We start from the raw sequence: 26,257 nt of genomic DNA on the forward strand, positions 1-26,257 counted from the left end.
CGAGGGCTGGAGGTGGCCCCCATCGCCCGTGTCCCTGCGCCAATCGGCGAGGCGCCAGCCGCCCGTGCCGGCCCCTCCCGGCGCTGCAGCAGAACGGCTCTGCCCTCCCTGCTCCAACGTTGCCTCGGTTTTTTTTTTCCTCCCTCTCTTTCTGCCATCTTCCCGTTGCAAAGCATTGCTGGGAACCGCATGTGGGTGACGCAGCAGCATTGTTTGAGGCTCAGGAAGCTGCCGCTGCCGCTGCCGCTGCTGCTGCCCGAAGGCTCCGGAGGAACACGCGGTTGCCAGGGCGGCTGCCGGAGCCCCGCAGCGAGCGGCAGCGCTCAGGGCCGGGGGTCCCGCTGCTCCCGCAGCCATGTCCCTAAAGACCGGGGGTCCTGCTCGGGGCCGCGCGGAGTGAGGCAGCCCCCGGAGGGGGCCGTGGTGAGGGGGGGCACCCGGAACAAAGAGGGCTCGGCAAACTTCACCCCGGAGTCGCGGCAGCTCCAGAGGCGCAAGGTCAGGCGGGTGGCAGCGCTCGTTGGGACGGGGAGGGGACGCGGGGCCGCACTCGGCACAACCAGGATGGGAGGGGAGCGAGGGGGGGACCCCCGTGTCCATAGCGGGGACCCCCGTGTCCGTAGCGGGGACCCCCGTGTCCATAGCGGGGACCCCTGTGTCCGTAGCGAGGACCCCTGTGTCCGTAGCGGGGACCCCCGTGTCCGTAGCGAGGACCCCTGTGTCCGTAGCGGGGACCCCCGTGTCCGTAGCGGGGACCCCCGTGTCCATAGCGGGGACCCCCGTGTCCATAGCGGGGACCCCTGGCTGGTGCTCGGGCTCTCTCCGCTCCTCTCCCCTGCTGCCGGGTACCACGTTCCGGCTGGGGGATGCGTGCGGTGCGCTCGCAGGGACCCCTCTGCTTGTCCCCATGGGCAGAAGGGAGAAGGGGGCTTTTATCCACCCCGGATGCTGCCGCAGCACCCCGGTTCCCCGCCTCCAGCAGCAGCCCCTTGGGACCCCCATGGTTGGAAATGTGTTTGAGCCACCCCCAGCACCCCCACAGTGCTTCCGAGCGAGGGGGAGGCTGCGGTTCCCTGCCCGTGTGTGTGATCTGTAGGTTATATAGATACATGTATATGCATTTAATATGTATTTATTGATATATATCTATATGTGAGCCCCCAGTCCCTGACCTTTCCTTCCAGCGTGTGCTCATGGGAAGGGCTGGGGGGAGGCGGAAGGTCTGTAGGCAGCAGGGGAGCGGAGGGGGAGGCTGCAGCAGCTTCCTGCCTCCCGCAGCCAGCCGAGGAGGAGGGGGGGAACGCCGGAAAGCCAGGCTGGAGCCAGGGGCTTGGATACCCCCCTCCCTGCGGAGCTGGATACCCGGCGGGGGGGGGGGGCCCTGGCCGTGCCTGGCAGCGGGAAGCAGCACCGGGATGCAGGCAGGAGGTTCCTGGCAGCGTAGCCATGGCAACGCCAAGTAAATAAAGCACCCAAATTCGGTGGGGAGTGGGGAGGTGATGGAGGGGGAGCACCCATCCAGTGTGCCAGCGTGCCTATCCGGTGGGTGCTAAGCATCCCTTATGTTAATGCCAAGCCCTGAGGCAATGCAGGAGAGCAGCTCTTGGCTCCCTACAGCTTGTGCCAGGCTGTGGAGGGGATGCTGCATCCTGCCACCCTTACACCCTCCATCTACCCCATGCAGGGGGAGCAGTGAGGACTGACCCTCATGCATCCTCCCCTGTAAATCCCATTGGATTGCAGAAGCTTGGCACACTCTTTCCCCCCACCCCTGCACAGCGCGGGGCCTCGGGGCTGAAATGCAGTTGATGAAAGCGCTGGTGCAGATGGACTCGACAGAGCTTGTCTGTGTGATGTGGGGAGGGATCGCTGCTGGCGGGGGTGGGATGGGGATGGGGATGGGGAGAGCTCCTTCCCAGCCCTCTTGGAAGCGTGTTGGCATCAGGTCAGAGCCCGCCTTGTTTCATTGCTCTCATACCTGTGCTTTTTGTCTCTCTGCTTCTCCCCATCTCCCTCCATTAGCTGCTGCTAGAAGAGTACGCAAACAGCGACCCCAAACTGGCACTTACAGGCATCCCCATCGTCCAGTGGCCCAAGAGAGATAAGGTAGGAGCTGCACAGAGGGGACATGGGTGGGTATTGTGTGTGGCTGAGCTGATGACCTGCCCTTGGCTGTTAATGGGATATGGTAGCACCACTTCCATCCCTGGCTCTGGAGGCCAAGGCAGTGGGTGGAAAACAGCAGTGCCAGGGCAGGGCATGGGGTGCAACCAGCTCCAGAGCCCTTTGTGGGCAGTGGTGGAGGTCTCCCACTCTGTTGTTAACCCCAGCTGAGCCAATGGATGGTAACTGGGTCAGCCGCAGCTCCTTCAGTCGTTCTCTGAGGAGCTGGAGCCCTGCTGTTGATGGAAGTGTGATCCTCTAAAGGGCATTCACCAGCAGCTCTCTGGCCCACCATGGATGGCGTGAGTAATGCTGTGTGTCAGGTGAACGTATCCCTTTTGTGTCCCCTGAGAGATGAAGGGCAAGGGGAAGGAATGATGGTCAGCATCAACCCTGCCTGCCCAGCCCCTCACTGCTAGGTGAGCGTGTCCCTTGGGTCCCTGCTGTGCTGCAGCATTGGCTCTTGCAACCCCAAGGAAGGCAGCTCCTTCCTTGGGGGGTCTCCACCTGCAGACAGCAGCCAGGAAAAGGATCTTTGATTGTGCTCCTGCTCTTCCACAGACGGGCAGGTAGAGGCAAGGAGCAGGCATTGTCCAGTTGGACTCCCCCTCTGCAGGCTGCCTTCCCATAGCCCCCCAGCATGGTTCCTGTAGGTCACTGCTTCCTTCCTGCCAGGAGACAGGCTCATGGGCAACCCTATGGGAAGAGCAGGACCCCATTGCACTGGGAAGGATGGATAACAATACCCTGTCTGCGTGTCTAGAGAGGGACAGCCCTATAGGCTTGGAGGTTCCTGTCTCTGCCTGCCCTGCCCAAGGGGATCCACAGTGATTTGCTGGTCCTTGAGCAGCACAAGCATCTCTGGAAGCTTTTTCAGGAGAAAAGACCTGGAGATGTTTGCACACTTTGGATGCAGCACTCAGATGCTTGGCACATCCCTGACCTTGCCTTTGTGTTGGGTTTTTTGGGTGCCTGCCCTTCCCCAAGCCCATCAGCTGTGGAGTGCACAACAGCATTGCCAGTCCTGAAGGATGCTGCAGCTCTGAGGGCTGACGGCTGCTGGAGAGCTGTGCTGCCCCACCTGCATCTTGTACAGGGGAGCTTGGCTGTCCTCAGCACACCTCAAACAAGTCAAAGGAAGGGATTCTCCCCCTCTGCTGTGCTCTGGGCAGACCCCCCCTGCAGTCCTGATCCAGCTCTGGGGCAGCAGCACAAGAGGGACCTGGAGCTGATGGAGGGAGGCCAGAGGAGGCCATGGAGATGCTGTGAGGGCTGGAGCAGCTCTGCTCTGGAGCCAGGCTGAGAGAGCTGGGCTGGGGCAGCCTGGACAAGAGAAGGCTCCTGAAGGGGAGACCTTAGAGCAGCTCCAGTGCCTAAAGGGGCTGCAGGGAACCTGGAGAGGGGCTTGGGACAAGGGCCTGTAGGGACAGGCCAAGGGGAATGGCTTGAACCTGCCCGAGGGGAGACTGAGCTGAGCTCTTAGGCAGAAGCTCTTCCCTGTGAGGGTGCTGAGGCGCTGGCACAGGGTGCCCAGAGAAGCTGTGGCTGCCCCATCCCTGGCAGTGCTCAAGGACACAGGGGCTTGGAGCAAGCTGCTCCAGTGGAAGGGGTTGGAGCTGGAGGAGCTTTCAGCTCCCTTCAACACAAACCAGGCTGGGATTCTATGACCAGAGCTCTCCCATCAGAGCTGGGCCCTGTCCCTTGCACAGCTGCAGAGGGACCTGGGCAGCACAAATCAAGGACCCCCTTTCCAGCTGCCTGGGTGGAGCAGAGGAAGGAGCGGCTGTTCCTGGAGCACCACTTCTGAGCCCTTTTCAGGCTCATGGCTGACACCTGATGGGGGGTGGGAGGAAGGAGAGCTCTTGGCTTGGGGCGTGCTGGAGCATGATACAGGCTCCTTTGTGTGCAGAGAGGTGATGGAGCGGGGCTGCTGTCACGTTATCCGAGGGAGCTGTGGATCAGAGGCGTTCTGCTCCCAGCTGAGCGCAGCACTTCTCTCACACCACTTCCTTCTCCGTTTCTCTTTGGCAGCTAAAGCTCCAGGCCCGGCTGCGGGTGCGCCTGCCCACCATCCCCATCACCAAACCACACACCATGAAGCCAACCCCGCGCCCCACACCCGTCAGGTCCACGGTGTCTCCCATCGTGTCCGGTGCCCGGCGGAGGCGGGTGCGGTGCCGGAAGTGCAAGGCTTGCATGCAGGGCGAGTGTGGAATGTGCCACTACTGCAGGGACATGAAGAAGTTCGGGGGCCCTGGCCGCATGAAGCAGTCCTGCGTCCTCCGGCAGTGCTTAGCAGTGAGTCTGCGGTGTCATCCTTTGCTGTCAAGTCCACTGGGAGCCCTATGGGGTCGGGCAGAGGAGGGCCATGGGGATGATCAGGGGCTGGAGCATCTCCTGTATGAAGACAGGCTGTGAGAACATTTGGGCCCAGAAGAGAATCTGCATGGAGATCCTATAACAGCCTTCCAGTGTGAAGGGGGCTATAGGGGTGCTGGGGAGGGACTCTTCATCAAGGGCTGTAGCAATAGGGCAAGGGGTGATGGGTTCAGGCTGAAACAAGGGATGTTCAGATTGGAGATAAGGAATTTCTTTCCTGGGAGGGTGGTGAGGCCCTGGATCATTTTGCCCAAAGAAGATGTGAATGCTCCATCCCTGGCAGTGTTCAGGTCTAGGTTGGACAGAGCCTTGGGTGCCATGGTTTAGTGTGAGGCATCCCTACCCATGGCAGGGGGTTGGAACTGGATGATCTTAAGGTCCTTTCCAACCCAAACCATTCTGTGATTCTATGAAATTCAGTTCCAGGGGGACGGTTGCCTCCTTCCCCATGATTCAGTGGGAAAGAGGAGGAGGAAAGGGGAAAAGCTGCCTCACCTTGCCCTGGTTTCACCCCTGCTTTCCTTTGTAGCCCAGGCTGCCTCACTCGGTCACGTGTGCACTTTGTGGGGAGGTGGATCAGAACGAGGACTCGCAGGACTTTGAGAAGAAGCTCATGGAGTGCTGTATCTGCAACGAGATCGTTCACCCTGGCTGCCTGCAGGTGAGCTGCAGGGGCACCGGGGAGGAGGGAGCCTGGCTGGGGGCAAGGCCTGGTGCTCACTGCCCCCTTCTCTTTGCAGATGGATGGCGAAGGGCTGCTCAACGATGAGCTCCCCAACTGCTGGGAGTGCCCTAAGTGCTACCAGGGGGACGACTCAGAGAAGGGACAGGTAGGAAGCGTGACCTCCATCCCACTGCATCCTGCTAGGGGATGGGCAGTGTTCCACCAGGGTGGGCTGCAGCTGCAGTCCAGGGCAGCAGGGAGTGACAGTGGGGTCATTGGCAGCCTCCTGCTGCAGTCTGGTCCTGGGGTCTCACAGGGGGATGAGCTGATAGCCCCCAGCTCTTTGTCCCTGGCTCCCAGTGAGCGCATCAGCAGGCCAAGGACAGGCCCCCGCAGAAGCAGCAGGGGCAGATGGGTCCCTCTGGAGCCAGCAAGTGACTGTGTGGTGGCAGCTGATGGCTGCCAGCACTGCCCAGGACACTGCTGTATGGCTGCTGCATCAACTATAGAGCCCTGTCCACTGCTGTGGATGGAAGTGTGGCAGCAAAGGCAAGCCAGGCAGGGAGCAGCTGCCCTGGGGCACCTTGTGCTGAGTGATGTGCATGCTTGGGGTGCACATCCGCCCAGTTCCTGGGTCCCCCAGGACCTCATGCAGATGCAGTAAGCACCCCTTGTCCTTATGGTGCTGAGCTGTGATCCCCAGAGCTTCTGCTGCAAGAAGCAGGGGACTGTCAGGCACATCCTAAACCTTGGGGACACCCCCTTTGTGAAGGGAGGAGGAGAACGTCGGTTGCTGGTGTGGTTTGACCCTGGTCCTGGTGGTATTGCCAGCACCGTGATGCTGCCCTTGAGAAGGGGACGCATTCATTCCCCAGCCCCACCACAGGCTCCATCCCTGCTAAGCTGCCCCCCCTCTTCCCCACAGAAGCGGAAGGTGGAGGAGAGCGACGACGACACGGCGCAAGCCAAGGTGCTGCGGCCCCTGCGGAGCTGCGAGGAGCCCCTGACCCCCCCTCCCAACTCTCCCACCCCGATGCTGCAGCTGATCCACGACCCAGCATCACCTCGGGGCATGGTGACGCGCTCGTCCCCCGGAGCCGGCCCCAGCGACCACCACAGCGCCAGCAGGGACGAGCGCTTCAAGCGGCGGCAGCTGCTGCGGCTCCAGGCCACCGAGAGAACCATGGTGAGGGAGAAGGAGAACAACCCCAGCGGCAAGAAGGAGCTGTCGGAGGTGGAGAAGGCCAAGCTGCACGGCTCCTACCTCACCGTCACCCTCCAGCGCCCCACCAAAGACGTCCACGGCACTTCCATCGTCCCCAAGCTGCAAGCCATCACGGCTTCCTCCACCAACCTGCAGCACTCGCCGCGTGTGGTCATGCGTCACGCACCCACCAGGATGCCCCTGCGGGGCGGGGGTGAGGACGAAGCGGCCGCCGAGGAGGAGGAGGAGGAAGAGGAAGAGGAGGACGAGAACGCGGAGGAAGGGGGGGCGGCCCGGCTCAATGGCCGAGGGGGCCGGGGGCAGGAGGGCGACGAGAGCTGCATGCAGCGCGAGGTGTGGATGTCTGTGTTCCGCTACCTCACCCGCAGGGAGCTCTGCGAGTGCATGCGGGTGTGCAAGACCTGGTACAAGTGGTGAGTGTGGGGACGGGGAGGGTCAGGAGGGGACAGCCCGTGTCCTGATCCCACCAGCAGGCACGGCTGTATGGGAAGGGGAGAAGGGGTCTCCAGTCGGTGCCGTCCCTTTCCTCTCTGGCACAGGCACATCCCAGGCAGCGTTGCACTGGGAGCCTGCTGCCTCTGCCATATGTGCAGTGGTCTCCATTGTCCCCTTCTGCCTTCCTCCTGTCCCCTCTGCTGGGTGGCAGAGGCAGGCTGTGCTGTCACCTGAGCACCCGTGCCCTTGCAAGGTGCTGATGCCCTTGTCCTTCCCTGTCCCTGCTTCCCAGCAGGCATGGGGGGGGCTGGCTGAGGCGGGGACTGGGTTTGCTGGCTGGAAACGCCTTGGGGGGCCGCAGGCCCAGAAGACAATGCTGGCACAGGGACAGCTGTGGATGGAGGGCTTGGGAACAGCCTGGAAACTGGGAGGTTTCTAAGTGCTGAGCAGCAGGAATGGCACCATGGGAAAGGACCAGCCCACTTCTATCAGCAGTGGGTGGGAATGGTGTGTGATGGCTGGAGGAGAGCATCCTCTCCCCCCTCACTGGGGTGGCACCTTCAGACTCACAGCCGAGCTGCCATCGATTTCTAGGTCTCCCCACGTTCCCATGGGAGAAGAAGCCACCTCCAGGCTCTGTTGTAGTTGCTGGCACGGCAGCAAAGCACTGTCAAAGCCGTGGGGTGAAACCAGGCTGAGTGTCTCACCTGCTGGGAGCAAGGATGCTTTAAGGTCTTTGCCGTGGCAGGAGGAGCACCCAGGAGGGGGCAAACAGGCTGAGCTGCAACTCCCAGTCTTGTTACACGGCAGCAAAAGCCTGCTGGGGTTGTTTTGGGTGTCCCTGTATGGTTGGATACCCTCAGCACTCTCCTCATGTGTTGGGGAGACGAGGCAGAGCAGCCTTGTTCTGCGTCTGGGACCACACCAAGGCTGGGCTTCTCCTTCCTGAAGTCAGGCACCCCGCTGGCTGTCACCTCTTGCCCCACGGGGCTCACCTTGCCCTTGTCCCCAGGTGCTGTGACAAGAGACTGTGGACAAAGATCGATTTGAGCCGGTGCAAGTCCATCACCCCGCAGGCGCTGAGCGGCATCATCAAGCGACAGCCCGTCAGCCTCGACCTCAGCTGGACCAACATCTCCAAAAAGCAGCTCACGTGGCTCGTCAACAGGCTCCCAGGTGAGGGTGGGATGGGATGGGGTCCCTGTCCCTGCCACCGGCCTGTTCCCAGGCTTCCTGATGGCTAGAGCACAGCGGGAGACACCCTGGTACCCTCCATCAGCTGGAGAGCACCCAGGTGCCTGCATCCCTGCAGCAAGCAGCCCGGAGCGATGTGGTTTCCTGCTGCTCTCTATCAGAGCCCAGCTCTCTATCCCACTCCAGGCAGGGAGAGGAGCTGCTTTATCCTGTGCTTGACAAACAAAGGGATGAGATCTGGGATGCCTGGGAGCTAACCAAGCCTGTCTGACTCGTTCCCTCTCCCTTGTCCCGTCAGGCCTGAAAGACCTCATCTTAGCGGGCTGTTCCTGGTCTGCGGTCTGTGCTCTCAGTACCTCCAGCTGCCCCCTTCTCAGGACCCTCGATCTTCGGTGGGCAGTAGGAATCAAGGACCCTCAGATCCGGGATCTACTCACGCCTCCAACAGACAAACCCAGTAAGCTGTTCCTGGTGGTGGTGGTGAATGACGAGGGTCCCAATGGAGGAGGGTGACCTGCAGGGAGGTGATGCTGGATGTGGATACCCCAGCGCAGCCGGGTGGGTAAGGCCCTGCTCAGCCTCTCCTCTCCCTCTGCAGGTCAGGACAATCGCAGCAAGCTCCGGAACATGATCGATTTCCGGCTCGCCGGGCTGGACATCACGGACGCCACGCTGCGGCTGATCATCCGCCACATGCCCCTGCTCTCCCGCCTCGACCTCAGCCACTGCAACCACCTTACGGACCAGTCGGCCAACCTCCTCACGGCCATGGGCTCCTCCACGCGCAACTCCCTCACCGAGCTCAACATGGCAGGTGGGTTCCTGCTCCGGCTGGCACAGGCATGGAATGGTTTGGGTTGGAAGGGAGCTTAGAGCTCATCCAGCTTCAACCCCAACCCCTTCCACTGGAGCAGCTTGCTCCAAGCCCCTGTGTCCTTGAGCACTGCCAGGGATGGGGCAGCCACAGCTTCTCTGGGCACCCTGTGCCAGCGCCTCAGCACCCTCACAGGGAAGAATTCCTTATCTCCAACCTGAACTTCCCCTGTTTCAGTTTGAACCCCTCACTCCTTGTCCTGTTGCTCCAGTCCCTGATTGAAGAGTCTCTCTCCAGCATCCTTGCAGCCCCCTTCAGATACTGGAAGCTGCTCTGAGCTCTCCATGCAGCTTCTCTTCTCCAGGCTGAACAGCCCCAGTGTTTTCATCCTGGCTCCATACAGGAGCTGCTCCAGCCCCTGAGCGTCCTTGTGGCCTCATCTGGATTTGCTCCAACAGTTCCATGTCCTTCTTATGCTGAGGACACCCAGAACTGCACCCAGTGCTGCAAATGGGATCTCACAAGAGCAGAGCAGAGGGGCAGGATCCCCTCCCTGAGCTGCTGCTCACGGTCTGGGGGTGCAGCCCAGCACATGGTGGGGGTTCTGTGCTCAAGCACACACTGAAGCCGGGTCAGGGGGAGCTTCTCCTCACCCAACACCCCCAAGTCTTCCTCAGGGCTCCTCTGAATCACTTCTCTGCCCCTCCTGTAGCTACACCATGAGCAGGACCTTGCACTTGGCCTTGTTGAACTTCATGAGGTTCACATGGTCCCACCTCTCCAGCCTGTCCAGCTCCTTCTGGATCCCATCCCTTCCCTCCAGAATGTGGATAGCACCATATCGTTTGGTGTTAGCAGCAGACTTCCTGGTCCAAAGGTGGCCTGGCTGTGGTAAAGCAGCTTCCTCCTCCCATCCTGACATGAGAGCTCAACTCTTCCTCTCTTCTCCTCCTTCCAGGCTGCAATAAGCTGACGGACCAGGCCTTGCTGTACCTGCGCCGCATCTCCAACGTCACCCTCATTGACCTGCGAGGTTGCAAACAGATCACCCGCAAAGCCTGCGAGCACTTCATCTCGGACCTGTCCATCAACAGCCTCTACTGCCTGTCCGACGAGAAGCTGATCCAAAAGATCAGCTAGAGACCCTCCCCGGGGCAGACTGAGGAGAAGGAAACAGAGCCCATCCCACCCCTCTCGGAGAGCCGCTCCTCCACATCCCCATCCTTGCCCTCGCTGTCCTGCCGCTGCTTCCCATCGGACTCGGCAGGCAGGGCCGCTGCTGGCCTCGCTCCACCGTCCTTCCTCCTCCTCCTCCTCCCCGGGACTTCAGCCCATGAAGATGTCCCGCCAAGGCTGGCCAGTACCAGAGGAGGAACGGGCACATGGCAGGGAGCCTCGGCCGCTCCCAAGGTGGAGGGTTAAACGGAGATCTCTGTGCAGAGAATTGGGGCACCCTCTTCCCCCCCCCCCCCAACCCCAGCTTTCCCCTCCCTCCCTGTTGTCTCCTTGCCTTGAAACACTTGGTCACTTCCCCGTTAGCACAAAGCTTGAGGGTCAAGGTCTCTCCGAGAAGCGGGAGCAGAGCTGGAACAAAACGTCCCCCTCCGTGCCACCACCAGGTCATCGCTTGCCCCTGCGCTCTCAGCCCCATCCCTGGTCCCCTCATCCGGCTGCAAGGGGCTGGGGTCCAACCTCCTCCTTCTCCCACCGCTCTCCTGCATCCCGGTGGCTCTGACAGCGAGGGCAGGAGCCCCACAGCACCGGCCAGGACTTGGGGAGGGGGGAGCTTTGCATCCTGCTCTTCCCATTGCCCGGGGAGGCGAGGCTGGGGGACAACGCGCTTCCACTCCGGGCCAGCGCCAGCCTTCCCGGAGCACCGCCTGTCCCCAGTGCAGCCCAGCACCGAGGTGCGGAGCAGGGGCCACCCTACCGGTACACCAGAGCTCAGGGAGGACTCGGGAAGCATCAGCCAGGGGTGAGTGAGCTCACCAATGAGGGGAGGACAAAGAGCTGCCTCCTCTTCCTCACCACCTCCTCTACACGTGGCCCAGCATCATGAAGCACTCTAGGGGCCACCATGGCCATGGTTGGAAGGGGGGTGAAGGCTGCTCTGTCTTAACCCAGGGCGCTGCGGCCTGGGACCGAACTGGCACGAATGTCCCCGCTGCATCGTCCTCTCTCCTTCCCCTCACCCCACTTTTCGCTGCCGTTTTTCCTTTGCAATGAATGGTCGGTCCAAAGAACCTCTCTCTCGGGCAGCAGAGAGCTTTTTGCACTTTAAAAAGAAAAAAAACAAGCAAACAACAACAACAAAAAAAAGGACAAAAAAAAAGACAGGAAAAAGAAAGAAAAAGGAAAAAAAAAGTTGTAATCTTTTTTTTTTTGTTTTGTTTTGGGGGGTCACTGTTTTATCCCCCCCCCACCGTGACCGGACGCTCCCCATCTCTCTCCTGGTGTCAGGACCCTGCTGGCCCCAAGCCTGGCCCCATAGCACAACCCGGCCACCCCCTTGATACCCCCTCTCAGCCCCACAGAGGACAACAGCCAAGGGGGGGGGGGTCCCCACTGCTTCAGAAGCAATAAGGGAGGAAGGAGACGCCTCCATCCGTGTCCTCCGCTTCCCGGCTGCTGGATACAGGGGGATGGATGCGAGGAGCAAGGAGAGGGTTGTGCCACGGGGGAAGCCGGAGGGCTCCGGGTGTGAGGACGAGCGGAGGCCGCCCTGCCTTAGCCTCCTTTGGGAAGGACATCGGGAATCTTCCAAGCTTTTCTTTTTCCTTTTGGATTGAGGTTTTTGGTTTGAGTTCTTTTGCAACGAGAAAGAAAGAAAAGAATTCCAGGCTGGGATCGAGCTCGGCCGGAGCCGGGTGGGCGCAGGGACATCCTCCACCATGGCCATGGTTGGGGTTGGATGGAGGGGCCATATCCCCTTCATCATCCCCCATCCCGCGTGGCTGCAGAGACTCCTCGGGCGAAAGGGGGAGGAAAACCCATAAGGAAGAGAAAGAAAGAAGAGAATTATATATATAAAAAGAAGAAAGCAATCACGTAGTGATTTAAAAAGCACCCAGACTGCTCCCTCAAGACAACCCCTGCAAGAAGAAGTCATTGTTTAAAGGGTTTGGTTGTGTTTTGGTTTCGTTTCAATTCCCACCCTCCTCTTCCTCCCCTTTCCCAATTTTTCTCCCCTATTCCATCCCCCCCCCCTTGGAGAAATATTGTAAATATCTATTTTTTTGTTGGCGATTTAGAGTCCATCTCTGATGTTTGTGCTTTAAAATTAAATGTAAGCATTAAGGGTAAAAAGCAAACCACGTCTGGCCCCTCTCTCAGTCACCTTTGGGGGGTTCCGACTCCCTGAGCCCAGGGATTGGTTTCGATCCCATTGTAATGGGGGGTTTGATTGGGTTTTCCCTTATTTTCCCTTCCAGTGGTGGGGTTTAGGAGGGGATCGTTGCTCTTGTGAGTGCAGGGATGGGGGAAGGAAAATCCCAGTCGCTGAAGGGGGCTTTTGTTTCTTGGGATGGATTTTTTTGGAATAAATTAAGAGAAAATGGGTAAAAGTAAGGAAAAATATCCAAATCCTACGTTTCGGCTCTGCCCATGGTCCATGGGGGAGGTGGACCAGGAAGTCCCTTTGCAGGGACTTCCTGGAGCATCCTCTGATGGTTCATAGCACCCATGTGGCCCTGTTGGGTCAGTGGCAGACATCCCCATGTCCCCATCATTACTGGGGAATGGTGATGGTGCTTGTCCCTATGTCCCCATCATCTCCTAGGGAATGGTGGTGGCATCTGTCCCTGTGTTCCCGTCATCCCTTAGGGAATGGTGGTGGAGCCATCTCTGTGTCTCCATCATCCCTTGGGGAATGGAGATTGCAGTAATCCCTGTGTCCCCATCATCCCTTAGGGCATGGAGGTGGCAGCCATCTCTGTGTCTCCATTATCTGTTGGGGAGTTGTGGTGGCAGTGATCCCTGTGTCCCCATCATCCCTTAGGGAATGGTGGTGGAGCCATCTCTGTGTCTCCGTTATCTCTTGGGGAATGGAGGTGGCAGTGATCCCAGTGTCCCCATCATCCCTTAGGGAATGGTGGTGGCAGTCATCTCTGTGTCTCCATCATCTCTTGGGGAGTGGTGGTGGCAGTGATCCCTGTGTCCCCATCATCCCTTAGGGAATGGAGGTGGCAGCCATCACAATGTCCGTGTTGTCTGCGGAATGGTGGTGGCAGTTGTCCCCATGTCTCCATCATCCCTTAGGGAATGGTGGTGGAGCCATCCCAGTGTCCCCATCACCTCCTTCCCCACCTATGAGCCTGGCTGCACGAGGCTGTTGCCCATCCCTTGGGAACACCGTGCCGGCAGCACTCCACAGGGATTTACTCCTCTCCTTCCTGGTTTAGATGCCAGGAGCGGGGCCAGAGCAGTACCGCATCGGTGAGCGCCGTGCATGGGGACGCTGGGGCTGTCACGCATGGAGCACTGACTGCATGGGCACACATGGTGCGTGCGGCGTGGTGCCACGTGTGTGGGCACACACACACGGTGTGACAGGCAGAAGGACACACATGGGGTCACACTCAACATGTCACACACACGGTGTCACACACATTGTGACACAGAGCCAGTGTCACACACACTCAGTGCCGCACACATGGTGTCACAAACACGTCACACACATACAATGTTACACACATGATGTCACATGTCATACATGATGTCACACATGTCATACATGTCATGGTGTTGCATGATGTCACAGTCACATGATGTCATGTCACACTCATATGATGTTACACACATGATGTCGCATGTCATACACAATGTTGCATGCATGACATCACGCATGATGTCACGCATGATGTCACAGTGTCACACGTCATGATGTCACATACGATGTCACATGCATGATGTAACACATGATGTCACACACAATGTCATACACATCACAGTGTCACGTCAGTCACACGTTACATAATGTCACACGATATCACATACACGCCACAGTGTTACACACATGATATTACACACACATGATGTCACACACATCACACAGTGTCACACACCCGATGCCATAGATACGTCACATGATGTCACACAATGTCACACATGTCATGATGTCACACACACCTGATGTCACACACACATCCCCCACTGTCACATACACACGATGTCACACACACATCACATGATGTCAGACGTCACATGACGTCACACACGTCACATGATGTCATTCACACTCGCCCGCCGGTGTCGGGGCCACGCCCCTGGGGGCGGGGCGATGTGGGCGGGGCTCCCCTCTGTGGCTCCGCCCCGTCCCTGTCCCGGGGCGGTCTCGCGGCGAGCGGGCTGCACGCGCACGGGCACGCGCTCCCTGAGGCGCCGCTCCCGCCATGGCCCCCCCGCCCCAGCGCTGAGCCCCGGCGCTGCCGCTGCCGCCTGCACCCACCGGGGGGGGGGGGGGGGGGTGAAAACCACGCGTCCCGGTTCCGGTTCCGGGACTCGGTTCCGGTTCCGGGTCCGTCCGGGTCGGGGTCCGGCAGCGGGTCCGGTCCGGTAGCGGTGGTGTTGGTGGTGGTGGGCGGCGGGTCCGGCGGCGCGGCGCAAGATGGCGGACCTGGAGGCGGTGCTGGCGGACGTGAGCTACCTGATGGCCATGGAGAAGAGCCGCGCCGCGCCCGCCGCCCGCGCCAGCAAGAGGATCCTGCTGCCCGAGCCCAGGTGAGAGCGGCACCGGGAACCGCGGCCCTCGGAAACCGGACACCCCCCCCCCATGCGGCCTGCCCCGGCCCGCTCGGGGGTGCGCGGACACCCCCTCGGCTCGCCGTGGACACGTGTGTGTGTGCCCGTGTGTACATGTGTGTGCCCGCGTGTACATGTGTGTGCATGGGCACCTGCCGGGCGCCATGGATGCGGGTTGGCCCTGGCACACGGGGGGGGGGGGGTAGGGGAGTGCCCCTGTGCTGGGCGCGGGCATCCCTGTGGCTGTGAGCGTGTGCGCGCACATACATGGGCACGTGGGCTGCGGGCGCGCACACGTGAGTGGCGGTGTGTGTACACACGTGTGTGTGTGGATGTGCACATGTGTGTCCATGGATGTACACACGTGTGTGTGGATGTACACACATGTCCGTGGATGTACACATGTCTGTCCTCTGTGTATGTACACACATGAGTGGCTGTGTATGTACACACATGTATGTGCGGATGTGGACACGTGTGTCTGTGGATGTGCACACGTGTGTTTGTGGATGTACACACACGTGTGGATGTACACACATGTCTGTGTATGTACACACGTGTCTGTTTATGTACACACGTGTGTCCATGGATGTACACACATATGTGTGGATGTACACATATGTCTGTGTATGTGCACACATGTCTGTGAATGTACACACGTGTGTCTGTGAATGTACACACTTTTGTGAATGTACACACGTGTGTGTGTATGTACACACTTATCTGTGTATGTACACACATGTGTCCGTGGATGTACACACGCATGTCCTCCGTGTATGCACACACGTGAGTGGCTGTGTGTGTACACACGTGTGTGTGTGGATGTGCACACGTGTCCGTGGATGTACACACGTGTGTGTGTGTGTGGATGTACACACGTGTCCGTGGATGTACGCAGGTGTGTCCGTGGATGTACACACATGTCCGTGAATGTACACACTTGTGTGTGTGGATGTACACACGTGTCTGTGGATGTACACATATGGGTCTGTGGATGTACATGTGTGTGTGTGGATGTACACACAAGTGGCTGTGGATATACACACGAGTGGCTGTGTATGTATACACCTGTATGTGTATATACACACATGTGTATATGTACATATGTGTGTCTGCATATGTACACGTGTGTCTGCATGTGTACATACCTGTGTGTCTGTGTATGTACACACGTGTCTGTGTATGTACACACGTGCGTGTACATACACACGTGAGTCTGTGTATGTACACGTGTGTGCCTGTGTATGTACACGTGTGTGGCTCTATATGTGCACACATGTGTGCCTGTATATGTACACACATGTCTGTTTATATACATACGTATGTGTATATGTACACATGTGTGTGCCTTTGTATGTACAGATGTGTGTGTATGTACACACTTGTGTGCCTGTATATGTACACACTTGTGTGCCTGTGTATTTACATACACATGTATGTGTACACACCTGTGTGTCTCTGTATGTCCACACGTGTGTGCCTGGCAGTGCTCAAGGCCAGGTTGGACACAGGGGCTTGGAGCAAGCTGCTCCAGTGGAAGGGCTTGGGGTTGGCACTGGATGGGCTTTAAGGTCCCTTCCTCCCACCCCATCCCATGGAGCTGTGGCTCTGGGTCTGTGTTCATTCACACTGTGCGCATCAGCACACACCAAAGGGCTCTGCCCTCCCTGTGCACACACACACACATGCACACACACACATGTACACACACACACACGTACACGCATACACAGTGTTGCTCCCACCCCACCTTCCCTTAGCACACCCAGCCCCACTGCCAGACCCCATTGCTCCAGGCCTCAGGGCACCGATGGGCACCACTGAGACCCCACTGCCTGTGCCTGACCCTTACCGGAGCCCGGTGCCATGGGGCACAACCACCGGAGGGGAGGGTGCCCGATGGGGACGTGGGAGAGGAGGGGCAGGGCGGGTGCATGGGGGGGTGTTTGGGGGTGCTGATCCCCTCCGGTGCCCCCCCCCAGCATCCGCAGCGTGATGCAGAAGTACCTGGAGGACCGGGGGGAGCTGACGTTCGACAAGATCTTCACACAGAAGATCGGTGAGTGGGGACTGGGGGGCACTGGGAGGCACTGGGGGGCACTGGGAGGCACTGGGAGCACTGGGTCGGTGGCACCGATGACAGTGGCCGTGGTTTCTGCCCCCTGGCAGGGCCTGGGGGAGGCGAGGGGCTACGTGACACAGCTCCCCCCCCTACCCTGTCACTTCCCCAGTGCAAACCGTGTGGGGCAGGAAGCGCCTCTCGCTTCCTCCCGCTGGCTCCGGCGGTTTCCGGGCACGTCTGCCCCATGGCAGCCACAGTGCCCCTGCCCCACTGCAGCCACACTGCAGCCCTGCCCCACTGCAGCCACAGTGCAGCCCCACTGCAACCCTGCCCCACTGCAGCCACACTGCAACCCCTGCCCCACTGCAGCCACACTGCAACCCTGCCCCACTGCAGCCACAGTGCCCCTGCCCCACTGCAGCCACACTGCAGCCTTGCCCCACTGCAGCCACACTGCAGCCCCTGCCCCACTGCAGCCACACTGCAACCCTGTCCCACTGCAGCCACACTGCAACCCTGCCCCACTGCAGCCACACTGCAGCCCCGCCCCACTGCAGCCCCACTGCAACCCCGCCCCACTGCAGCCACACTGCAACCCCGCCCCACTGCAGCCACACTGCAACCCTGCCCCACTGCAGCCACACTGCAGCCCTGTCCCACTGCAGCCACACTGCAACCCTGCCGCACTGCAGCCACACTGCAACCCTGCCCCACTGCAGCCACACTGCAGCCCTGCCCCACTGCAGCCACACTGCAACCCTGCCCCACTGCAGCCACACTGCAACCGTGTCACACTGCAGCCACACTGCAGCCCTGCCCCACTGCAACCCTCTCACACTGCAGCCACACTGCAACCCTGCCCCCCTGCAGCCACACTGCAACCCTGCCCCACTGCAACCGTGCCACACTGCTACCCCTGCCACACTGCAGCCCTGTGCCCCAGCCCCACTGCAACCACACTGCACCCCTGTGCCCCTGCTACACTGCAGCCACACTGCACCCCTGTGCCTGTTCCCCTGCCCCACTGCAACCACACTGCAGCCCTGTCCCACTGCACCCCTGTGCCCCTGCCGCACTACAGCCATGCTGCACCCATGTGCCCCTGCCCCAGTATGACCCCACTGCATCAGTGCCTCTACCACACCCCTGCCCCACAGCGACCTATAGCACCCTGTGCCCACTGGTGTCATTGTCTCTGGTTCCCTCCTTGGCACTGCCCCAAGCCTGCCGTGGGGGTGGCTTCGGGGACTTTCATGGCCAGGGGGCATCCCTGTACCCCTTGGCCTGTGCTGTGGGGCACACAGGGCCGCTGTGGGGCAGGCAGCTCTCACACACGTCTCTGTCCCTGCCAGGGTACCTGCTCTTCCGGGACTTTGCCTTTAACCAGGCAGAGGAGGCCAAACCCCTGATGGAGTTTTATGAGGAGGTGAGATGGGGGGGACCCATCCCGATGGACCCCATCTTCACACGGAGGGTTTGGGGTGGCATCTGGTACCTATGGGGTGCACTGCCATGGTACCGAGAGCATGCAGGGTACCCAAGGGATGCCCAGAGGGGCCGGGAGGTGATGCTCTGGGTGCCCAGGGGATGTGATAACCATGAGGTGCCCATGGAATGTGGTACCCAGAGGGGCTGGGAGGTGATGCTCTGGATGCCCAGGGGATGTGGTACCCAGAGGGGCTGGGAGGTGATGCTCTGGGTGCCCAGGGGATGTGGTACCCAGAGGGGCCGGGAGGTGATGCTCTGGGTGCCCAGGGGATGTGGTACCCAGAGGGGCCGGGAGGTGATGCTCTGGGTGCCCAGGGGATGTGGTACCCAGAGGGGCCGGGAGGTGATGCTCTGGGTGCCCAGGGGATGTGGTACCCAGAGGGGCCGGGAGGTGATGCTCTGGGTGCTCAGGGGATGTGATAACCATGAGGTGCCCATGGAACGTGGTACCCAGAGGGGCCGGGAGGTGATGCTCTGGATGCCCAGGGGATGTGGTACCCAGAGGGGCCGGGAGGTGATGCTCTGGGTGCCCAGGGGATGTGGTACCCAGAGGGGCTGGGGCCATGGTCCCCTGGGCTGTGCCCCGGTGCCACGGGAGCTGGGCCTTTGCCAGATCAAGAAGTACGAGAAGCTGGACTCGGAGGAGGAGCGGAGCACCCGGAGCCGCCACATCTTCGACCATTACATCATGAAGGAGCTGCTGGCCTGCTCCCATGTGAGTGCTGGGATTGAGGGGTGAGGCACCATTGGGGGTGTCCCCAGAGCAACTGGGAGGGATGCACCCATGGGCCTGGTACCCAGTGTGTTCACATGGAGCTCCCAACCCACCCCTGAGCGTGCTGGGAGACACAGACCCCCATGGATGGGGGCTCCTCCATGGGTTCCCTTCCTTGCACAGCCCTTGGGGGCTGTTACCCCTGTGCCCATGAGCCCGGGGTGCCAGGGCCCCATCTCACCCCATAGCCCTTCTCCAAGAGCGCCACGGAGCACGTCCAGAGCCGCCTGAGCAAGAAGCAGGTACCCCCGGACCTCTTCCAGGTGGGCATCACCCGGGGGGCCCTGACACCTCTGGTACCCAGGGGTCACCCCTTACAGGGGGATGGGGGTGATGGGGGGGTCCCCAGTAGATTGGGAGTGAAGGGGTTGGGGGGGATGCTCAGAGGATGCTGACTGGGACCCTGGACCTAAAGGTGACCTGGGGTGACTGGGGAGCCCAGGGGATGTGTGCCATCTACGGAGAGGAGGAGACCTCATGTAATGATGGGAGCTGAGGGGTACAGGGGTGCCCTGGGTGTCCCCGAGCACCCATCACTGAGCCCTGCATCCCCCCCCCAGCCTTACATTGAGGAGATCTGCCAGAACCTGCGGGGAGGCATCTTCCAGAAGTTCATTGAGAGGTGAGAGGAGGGAATTCCCGCATGGATCCGGGTGTCCCATCCCCCTGTCCTGGACCAGAGAGCAACCATGGGGCCCTCGTTAGGTTGAGCTTGGGGGTGTCTGTCCCTAGACCCTTCTCATCCCCATGGGTCCCTCTGTCCCCACACAGGGGTCCCAATGGGTGCTGCCTGCCCCCAGGATGGGGCTCGGGGTGGGGTCTCCACTCCTGCCCTCTCTGTGCTTCCTTGCAGTGACAAATTCACGCGGTTCTGCCAGTGGAAGAACGTGGAGCTGAACATCCATGTGAGCAGGGCCCTTGGGCTCTTCCCCTTGTGCCCCCATGTCCTCACCCGGGGATGCTGAGGCAGGGTGTGAGGCAGCATCACCATGAGCACACCCGGCTCTCAATGCAGGGCACCCCAGTGTCCATGCATCACCATGAGCACACCCAGCTCTCAATGCAGGGCACCCCAGTGTCCATGCATCACCATGAGCACACCCAGCTCTCAATGCAGGGCACCCCAGTGTCCATGCATCACCATGAGCACACCCGGCTCTCAATGCAGCACCCCAGTGTCCATGCATCACCATGAGCACACCCAGCTCTCAATGCAGGGCACCCCAGTGTCCATGCATCACCATGAGCACACCCGGCTCTCAATGCAGGGCACCCCAGTGTCCATGCATCACCATGAGCACACCCGGCTCTCAATGCAGGGCACCCCAGTGTCCATGCATCACCATGAGCACACCCGGCTCTCAATGCAGGGCACCCCAGTGTCCATGCATCACCATGAGCACACCCGGCTCTCAATGCAGGGCACCCCAGTGTCCATGCATCACCATGAGCACACCCGGCTCTCAATGCAGGGCACCCCAGTGTCCATGCATCACCATGAGCACACCCGGCTCTCAATGCAGGGCACCCCAGTGTCCATGCATCACCATGAGCACACCCGGCTCTCAATGCAGGGCACCCCAGTGTCCATGCATCACCATGAGCACACCCGGCTCTCAATGCAGGGCACCCCAGTGTCCATGCTCACCCCCATCTCCTCCTTCCCCACCTCCAGCTCACCATGAACGACTTCAGTGTGCACCGCATCATCGGCCGTGGGGGATTCGGGGAGGTCTACGGCTGCCGGAAAGCGGATACAGGCAAAATGTAACTGGGGCAGGGGGATGCTCCATAGGGATCCATAAAGGGGATGGGGGGATTTGGAGGGGTTACACTGGGGCTGTGGTGGTGGTCCCCAGGGCATCTGCAGCCGTGTTGCCATGACAACAGATGTTAGGGGCTTGCGGATGTATTGCCATGGCTACGGGGCTCTGGGGGACCCAGGGACAACGTCATGGCCGTGGGTGGGAGCTGGATGCGGTGATGGTGGCACCGAGGCAGGGCCCTGCAGGGACTCTCTGCCCCCAGGTACGCCATGAAGTGCTTGGACAAGAAGCGCATCAAGATGAAGCAGGGCGAGACCCTGGCCCTCAACGAGCGCATCATGTTGTCCCTCGTCAGCACCGGGGTGAGGGCACACGGGGCCGTGGGGAGGGGGACACCGAGGGGATGGTGTCCCCATAGCACTGCCTGACCCTGCCTCTCCTGCCAGGACTGCCCCTTCATCGTGTGCATGTCCTACGCCTTCCACACACCCGACAAGCTCAGCTTCATCCTCGACCTCATGAATGGTGAGGAGCCGCGGTCCCCATGGACCCCTTGTGCACGCAGCGAGCGGTGCCAGGGTGAGAGCTGGTCCCTCTTGTCCCAGGGGGGGACCTGCATTATCACCTGTCCCAGCACGGAGTCTTCTCGGAGGCAGAGATGCGGTTCTACGCGGCGGAGATCATCCTGGGCCTGGAGCACATGCACAGCCGCTTCGTGGTGTACCGAGACCTCAAGGTGACCACCCCGCACTCACCGCACCCCTATGGGTGTCACTGGCATCCACACACCCTGGGGCACCCCCCAAACCCAGAGGGCACCCATGACCCTGCAGGACCCCCCCCCCCCAAACTCCTTGGGGCACCCTGAGACACTTCCCAGTCCCACAGGCCCCTCAGTGCTGTGGACACCCCCAAACCCCACAGAGCACCCCTCAAACCCAGAGGGCACCCATGACCCTGCAGGACCCCCCCCCCCAAACTCCTTGGGGCACCCTGAGACACTTCCCAGTCCCACAGGCCCCTCAGTGCTGTGGACACCCCCAAACCCCACAGAGCACCCCTCAAACCCAGAGGGCACCCATGACCCTGCAGGAACCCCCCCCCCAAACTCCTTGGGACACCCTGAGACACTTCCCAGTCCCACAGGCCCCTCAGTGCTGTGGACACCCCCAAACCCCACAGAGCACCCCTCAAACCCAGAGGGCACCCATGACCCCGCAGGACCCCCCCCAAACTCCTTGGGGCACCCTGAGACACTTCCCAGTCCCCATGGACCCTCAGTGCTGTGGACACCCCCAAACCCCACAGAGCACCCCTCAAACCCAGAGGGCACCCATGACCCTGCAGGACCCCCCCCCAAACTCCTTGAGGCACCCTGAGACACTCCCAGTCCCACAGGCCCCTCAGTGCTGTGGACACCCCCAAACCCCCCAGAGCACCCCATGGGGCAGCCCTGCTGGCAGCGCTCGGCCTCAAGGATCACCCCATGTCTTGGCAGCCGGCAAACATCCTCCTGGACGAGTTTGGGCACGTCCGCATCTCAGACCTGGGCCTGGCCTGTGACTTCTCCAAGAAGAAGCCTCACGCCAGTGTGTGAGTGTGCCTGCACCCCCGAACCCCAAAACCCCCCCGGCCTGGCCCAGCCCCTGAGCCCGCTCTGTGCCCTGCAGGGGCACGCATGGGTACATGGCTCCGGAGGTGCTGCAGAAAGGAGTGGCGTACGACAGCAGCGCCGACTGGTTCTCACTGGGCTGCATGCTCTTCAAGCTGCTGCGGGGGTGAGTGCAGGCACTGCCGGGCACTGCGGGGTGCGGATGGGCACCACTGAGCCCCTTCTCCCCCCCATAGCCACAGCCCCTTTCGGCAGCACAAGACCAAGGACAAGCATGAGATCGACCGCATGACCCTCACCATGGTGAGCGGGGCCACGTCCCCGTGCCCATAGAGCATCCCTGTCCCCGTTGTGCCTTGGTGCTCCCCTGACCCTGTCCCGTCCCCCAGGCTGTGGAGCTGCCCGAGTCCTTCTCCCCGGAGCTCCGTTCCCTGCTCGAGGGGCTGCTGCAGCGGGACGTGAACCGGCGCCTGGGCTGCATGGGCCGCGGGTGAGTGCCGCTGGGCTGGGGCGGCCAGGCAGGGCAGGAGCCTGCAGCGCTCACCCCCCTCGCTCCGCAGGGCTCAGGAGGTGAAGGAGGAGCCCTTCTTCAAGGGGCTGGACTGGCAGATGGTCTTCCTGCAGAAGGTGAGGGCTGCGGGGCTGCAGGAAGGGCTGCGGGGCGCAGGCAGCACCCTCTGAACCCCGCTCCCTGCCTGCAGTACCCACCCCCCCTCATCCCACCCCGCGGCGAGGTGAACGCGGCCGATGCCTTCGACATCGGCTCCTTCGACGAGGAGGACACCAAAGGCATCAAGGTAAAGGGGACGGAGGGGATGAGCGGGGCCCGTGCTGAGCTGAAGAGCGGGTTCCTGACCCAGCCTCCTGCCCGTCCCCTGCAGCTCCTGGAGAGCGACCAGGAGCTGTACCGCAACTTCCCGCTCACCATCTCGGAGCGCTGGCAGCAGGAGGTGACGGAGACCGTGTTCGAGGCCGTCAACGCCGACACCGACAAGCTGGAGGCGCGCAAGAAGGCCAAGAACAAGCAGTTGGGCCATGAGGAGGGTGAGTGGGGCCGGGTGACCCCCCCCTCCCAATGTGTGTGTGTATATGGGCCTACAACAGCCCCCAACACTGACCCTGCCTCCCCCCGGTGCACCGGGCACAGAGTACGCCATGGGCAAGGACTGCATCATGCACGGGTACATGGCCAAGCTGGGCAACCCCTTCCTGACGCAGTGGCAACGCCGCTACTTCTACCTCTTCCCCAACCGCCTCGAGTGGCGCGGGGAGGGCGAGTCACCGGTAAGGCGGGCGAGCACCCATGGGTGCTGGGAATGGGGTGCGGATGGGGGCACCGCAGTGAGGCACGGACCAGGCTGAGCCTGTCCCCCCCAGCAGTCCCTGCTCACCATGGAGGAGATCGACTCGGTGGAGGAGACGCAGGTGAAGGAGCGCAAGTGCATCCTGCTCCGCATCCGCGGGGGGAAGCAGTTTGTGCTGCAGTGCGATGTGAGTGTGCCCTGCATCACCCCTCCCCTGGGGCCAGCAGCATCCTATCTCCCCATCTCCTTTGGGTGCTACCCAACCCTTGCCACCCAACCACCCCTGCATGTTCACCCCTCCATTGCACTCTTGGGGTGACCCCCACCCTGCCCTGCACAGAGCGACCCCGAGCTGGTGCAGTGGCGGAAGGAGCTGCGGGATGCCCAGCGCCAGGCGCAGCAGCTCCTGCAGCGGGTACCACGGATGCAGAACAAGCCCCGCTCGCCCGTGGTGGAGCTCAGCAAAGTGCCCTTCATCCAGCGCTCCAGCAACGGGCTCTGACCGCTGCCTGCGCCCCCCCTGCCCCGTCCCTCCTCTTATTTATTGGGTTGGGTTCCCCTGTGCCCATGGCTCCCGGAGGATGCCCGGTGCCGGTCTCCATCGGAGGGGACACGGCTGCGGCGCTGGCACTGGGGGGGGACGCGCTCCAGCACCCCCCAATCCCTCCGGCTCAGATGAAGGCACCCCCCGTGGCCCCGCTCCGTGTGTGCCAAAATGGGGCGAGCGGGGGCCCAGCGCCGGCCGGGCAGGGACCCGGTCAGCTCATCCCTCCCCATCCCATCGTCACCTTTGCCCCTTGTGTTGTGGGGGCCGAGTCCTTGGTGTGAGTGAGTGAAGGTGTGAGTGTGCCCCAGGGGGACCCCTGTAAATAACGGTGCCACGGGTCCCCCGTGCCCCCCCGGCTCTGCCCCTGCCACCCCCTTGGGTAAGGGGGGGGAGCACCTCCAGTATCCCCCTAAGCTGGGGGGCACAGGGGCTGAGGAAAAGGAGAGGGGAGCTGCTGGGGCTGCACTGCGGTCCCCGGTTGCTGTGCTTCAGGGGTGACACCGGGTTTGGGGGGGGGGGTGGCACCAGGCAGGGCCGGGGCTGTTGCTGAGTGAGGTTTTAATGAGCAGAGACGTGAGAATGCCAAAAAACAGAGGTTTTATAGTAAAAATGTGGAAAAACTTCGTGTGGCTCCGTGGAATGGGGGGGACGGGGGGATCCCCTGTGCCCCCTGCTTTGGGGTGCAGGTTTTGGGCTCGGGGTTCTGTGGCTTGATCCTGCTGTGGGGATGTACAGGCAGCACCTCTCCTGCCCGCACCCGTCCTGTTCCCTGCCTGCACCCAGCCCGCAGGCAGCTCCCAGCCGGCGTCCCGGCATTCCTGCGGCGCGGGGACTCTCCGGTGTCTGATGATGGGGTTGTGCCGTTGCTAAGGGATGGAGCAAAACAGCTCGAGGGGGAGGTGGGGATGGGATGGGGATGGGGATGGGGATGGGGATGGGGATGGGGATGGGATGGGATGGGGATGGGGATGGGGATGGGATGGGATGGGGATGGGGATGGGGATGGGGATGGGATGGGGTGGGGATGGGGAGGGGATGGGGATGGGATGGGGATGGGGATGGGATGGGGATGGGGATGGGATGGGGATGGGATGGGGATGGGATGGGGATGGGGATGGGATGGGGATGGGGATGGGATGGGGATGGGATGGGGATGGGGATGGGATGGGATGGGATGGGATGGGATGGGATGGGATGGGATGGGATGGGATGGGGATGGGATGGGGATGGGGATGGGGATGGGATGGGGATGGGGATGGGATGGGGTGGGGATGGGGATGGGGATGGGGATGGAGATGGGGATGGGGATGGGGATGGGGATGAGGATGGGGATGGGATGGGGATGGGGATTGGGATGGGATGGGGATGGGGATGGGGATTAGGATGGGGATGGGATGGGGATGGGATGGGGATGGGGATGGGGATGGGGATGGGGATGGGATGGGATGGGGATGGGGATGGGGATGGGGATGGGGATGGGGATGGGGATGGGATGGGATGGGGATGGGGATGGGGATGGGGATGAGGATGGGGATGGGATGGGGATGGGATGGGGATGGGGATGGGGATGGGAGCACACCTGGGAGGTCCCGGTCGCTGCCCCGGGGCTGAGGTTTAAGGCAGGAAAGGGGAGGGGATCTCCGGGACCGCACAGGGATCGCAGTGGGAAACACTGGGGAGGGTGCTGGGCCCCTGGAGCAGCCCGGGCCGGGGCAAGGAGGGACCCGGTGCCCGAGGCACCGCCGTTACTGCCGGGGTCCGGTGCCGGTTGCTGTTGCCCCACACCCCCCGTGCCCGTTGCCGTTGTCCGCGGTGCCCCTTGGTGTCCGACCCCGGTTGCCATCTTTGGGAGCACCGGGATCGGGGTTCTGAGGTAACCGCACTGGAGGTACAGGAAGACCGGAGAGCCCGGGAGCACTGAGGGACTGGTGACACTGGGACAGGGACTGGGAGATGGCTTCCCCCCGGGAGCCGGTGCCACCTCCTGACACTGGTGCCAGTTCCCTGTTGCCCCGGTGCCGGTTCCAGTCACTGTTACCCCTGGTGCCGGTTCCTGTCCCCATTACCCCCGGTGCCGGTCCCCGTTACCC

At 61.4% G+C, this 26,257-nt stretch overlaps 2 protein-coding genes across 3 annotated transcripts in view; both read left to right on the forward strand.

Moving 5' to 3' along the window:
- Positions 1-11,170, forward strand: part of KDM2A (lysine demethylase 2A) — a 47,196-nt gene extending 36,026 nt beyond the window's left edge. Inside the window, exons 14-22 of the mRNA XM_061349348.1 lie at positions 2,023-2,106; positions 4,195-4,461; positions 5,072-5,203; positions 5,283-5,372; positions 6,132-6,844; positions 7,879-8,042; positions 8,359-8,517; positions 8,659-8,874; positions 9,833-11,170. Of these exons, the coding sequence (XP_061205332.1) occupies positions 2,023-2,106; positions 4,195-4,461; positions 5,072-5,203; positions 5,283-5,372; positions 6,132-6,844; positions 7,879-8,042; positions 8,359-8,517; positions 8,659-8,874; positions 9,833-10,014 (2,007 nt within the window). The 3' untranslated portion in view covers positions 10,015-11,170. The remainder of the gene's footprint in view (positions 1-2,022; positions 2,107-4,194; positions 4,462-5,071; positions 5,204-5,282; positions 5,373-6,131; positions 6,845-7,878; positions 8,043-8,358; positions 8,518-8,658; positions 8,875-9,832) is intronic.
- Positions 11,171-14,370: 3,200 nt separating this feature from the next.
- GRK2 (G protein-coupled receptor kinase 2) lies at positions 14,371-24,244 on the forward strand. 2 transcript variants are annotated; one of them, XM_061349351.1, is made up of 21 exons: positions 14,371-14,592; positions 16,596-16,672; positions 18,028-18,101; positions 18,777-18,878; positions 19,127-19,201; positions 19,499-19,560; positions 19,792-19,843; positions 20,614-20,705; positions 20,967-21,066; positions 21,151-21,229; positions 21,310-21,440; positions 22,203-22,297; positions 22,375-22,482; positions 22,553-22,619; positions 22,706-22,806; positions 22,877-22,943; positions 23,018-23,113; positions 23,198-23,360; positions 23,464-23,600; positions 23,697-23,807; positions 23,961-24,244. In XM_061349351.1, the coding sequence occupies exons 1-21, from the start codon at positions 14,480-14,482 to the stop codon at positions 24,120-24,122; spliced, it is 2,064 nt and encodes a 687-aa protein (XP_061205335.1). In that variant the 5' UTR covers positions 14,371-14,479; the 3' UTR covers positions 24,123-24,244. The 2 variants fall into 2 exon arrangements, with proteins under 2 accessions (XP_061205335.1, XP_061205333.1); XM_061349349.1 differs by having other exon boundaries at positions 14,373-14,592; positions 23,694-23,807.
- Positions 24,245-26,257: the final 2,013 nt, after the last annotated feature.

Source organism: Neopsephotus bourkii, unplaced genomic scaffold (genome assembly GCF_033783945.1).
Source record: "Neopsephotus bourkii isolate Nb327-2 ecotype Australia unplaced genomic scaffold, CSIRO-AGI_Nbou_v1 NB_409, whole genome shotgun sequence".
Classification (NCBI taxonomy): Eukaryota; Metazoa; Chordata; class Aves; order Psittaciformes; family Psittacidae; genus Neopsephotus; species Neopsephotus bourkii.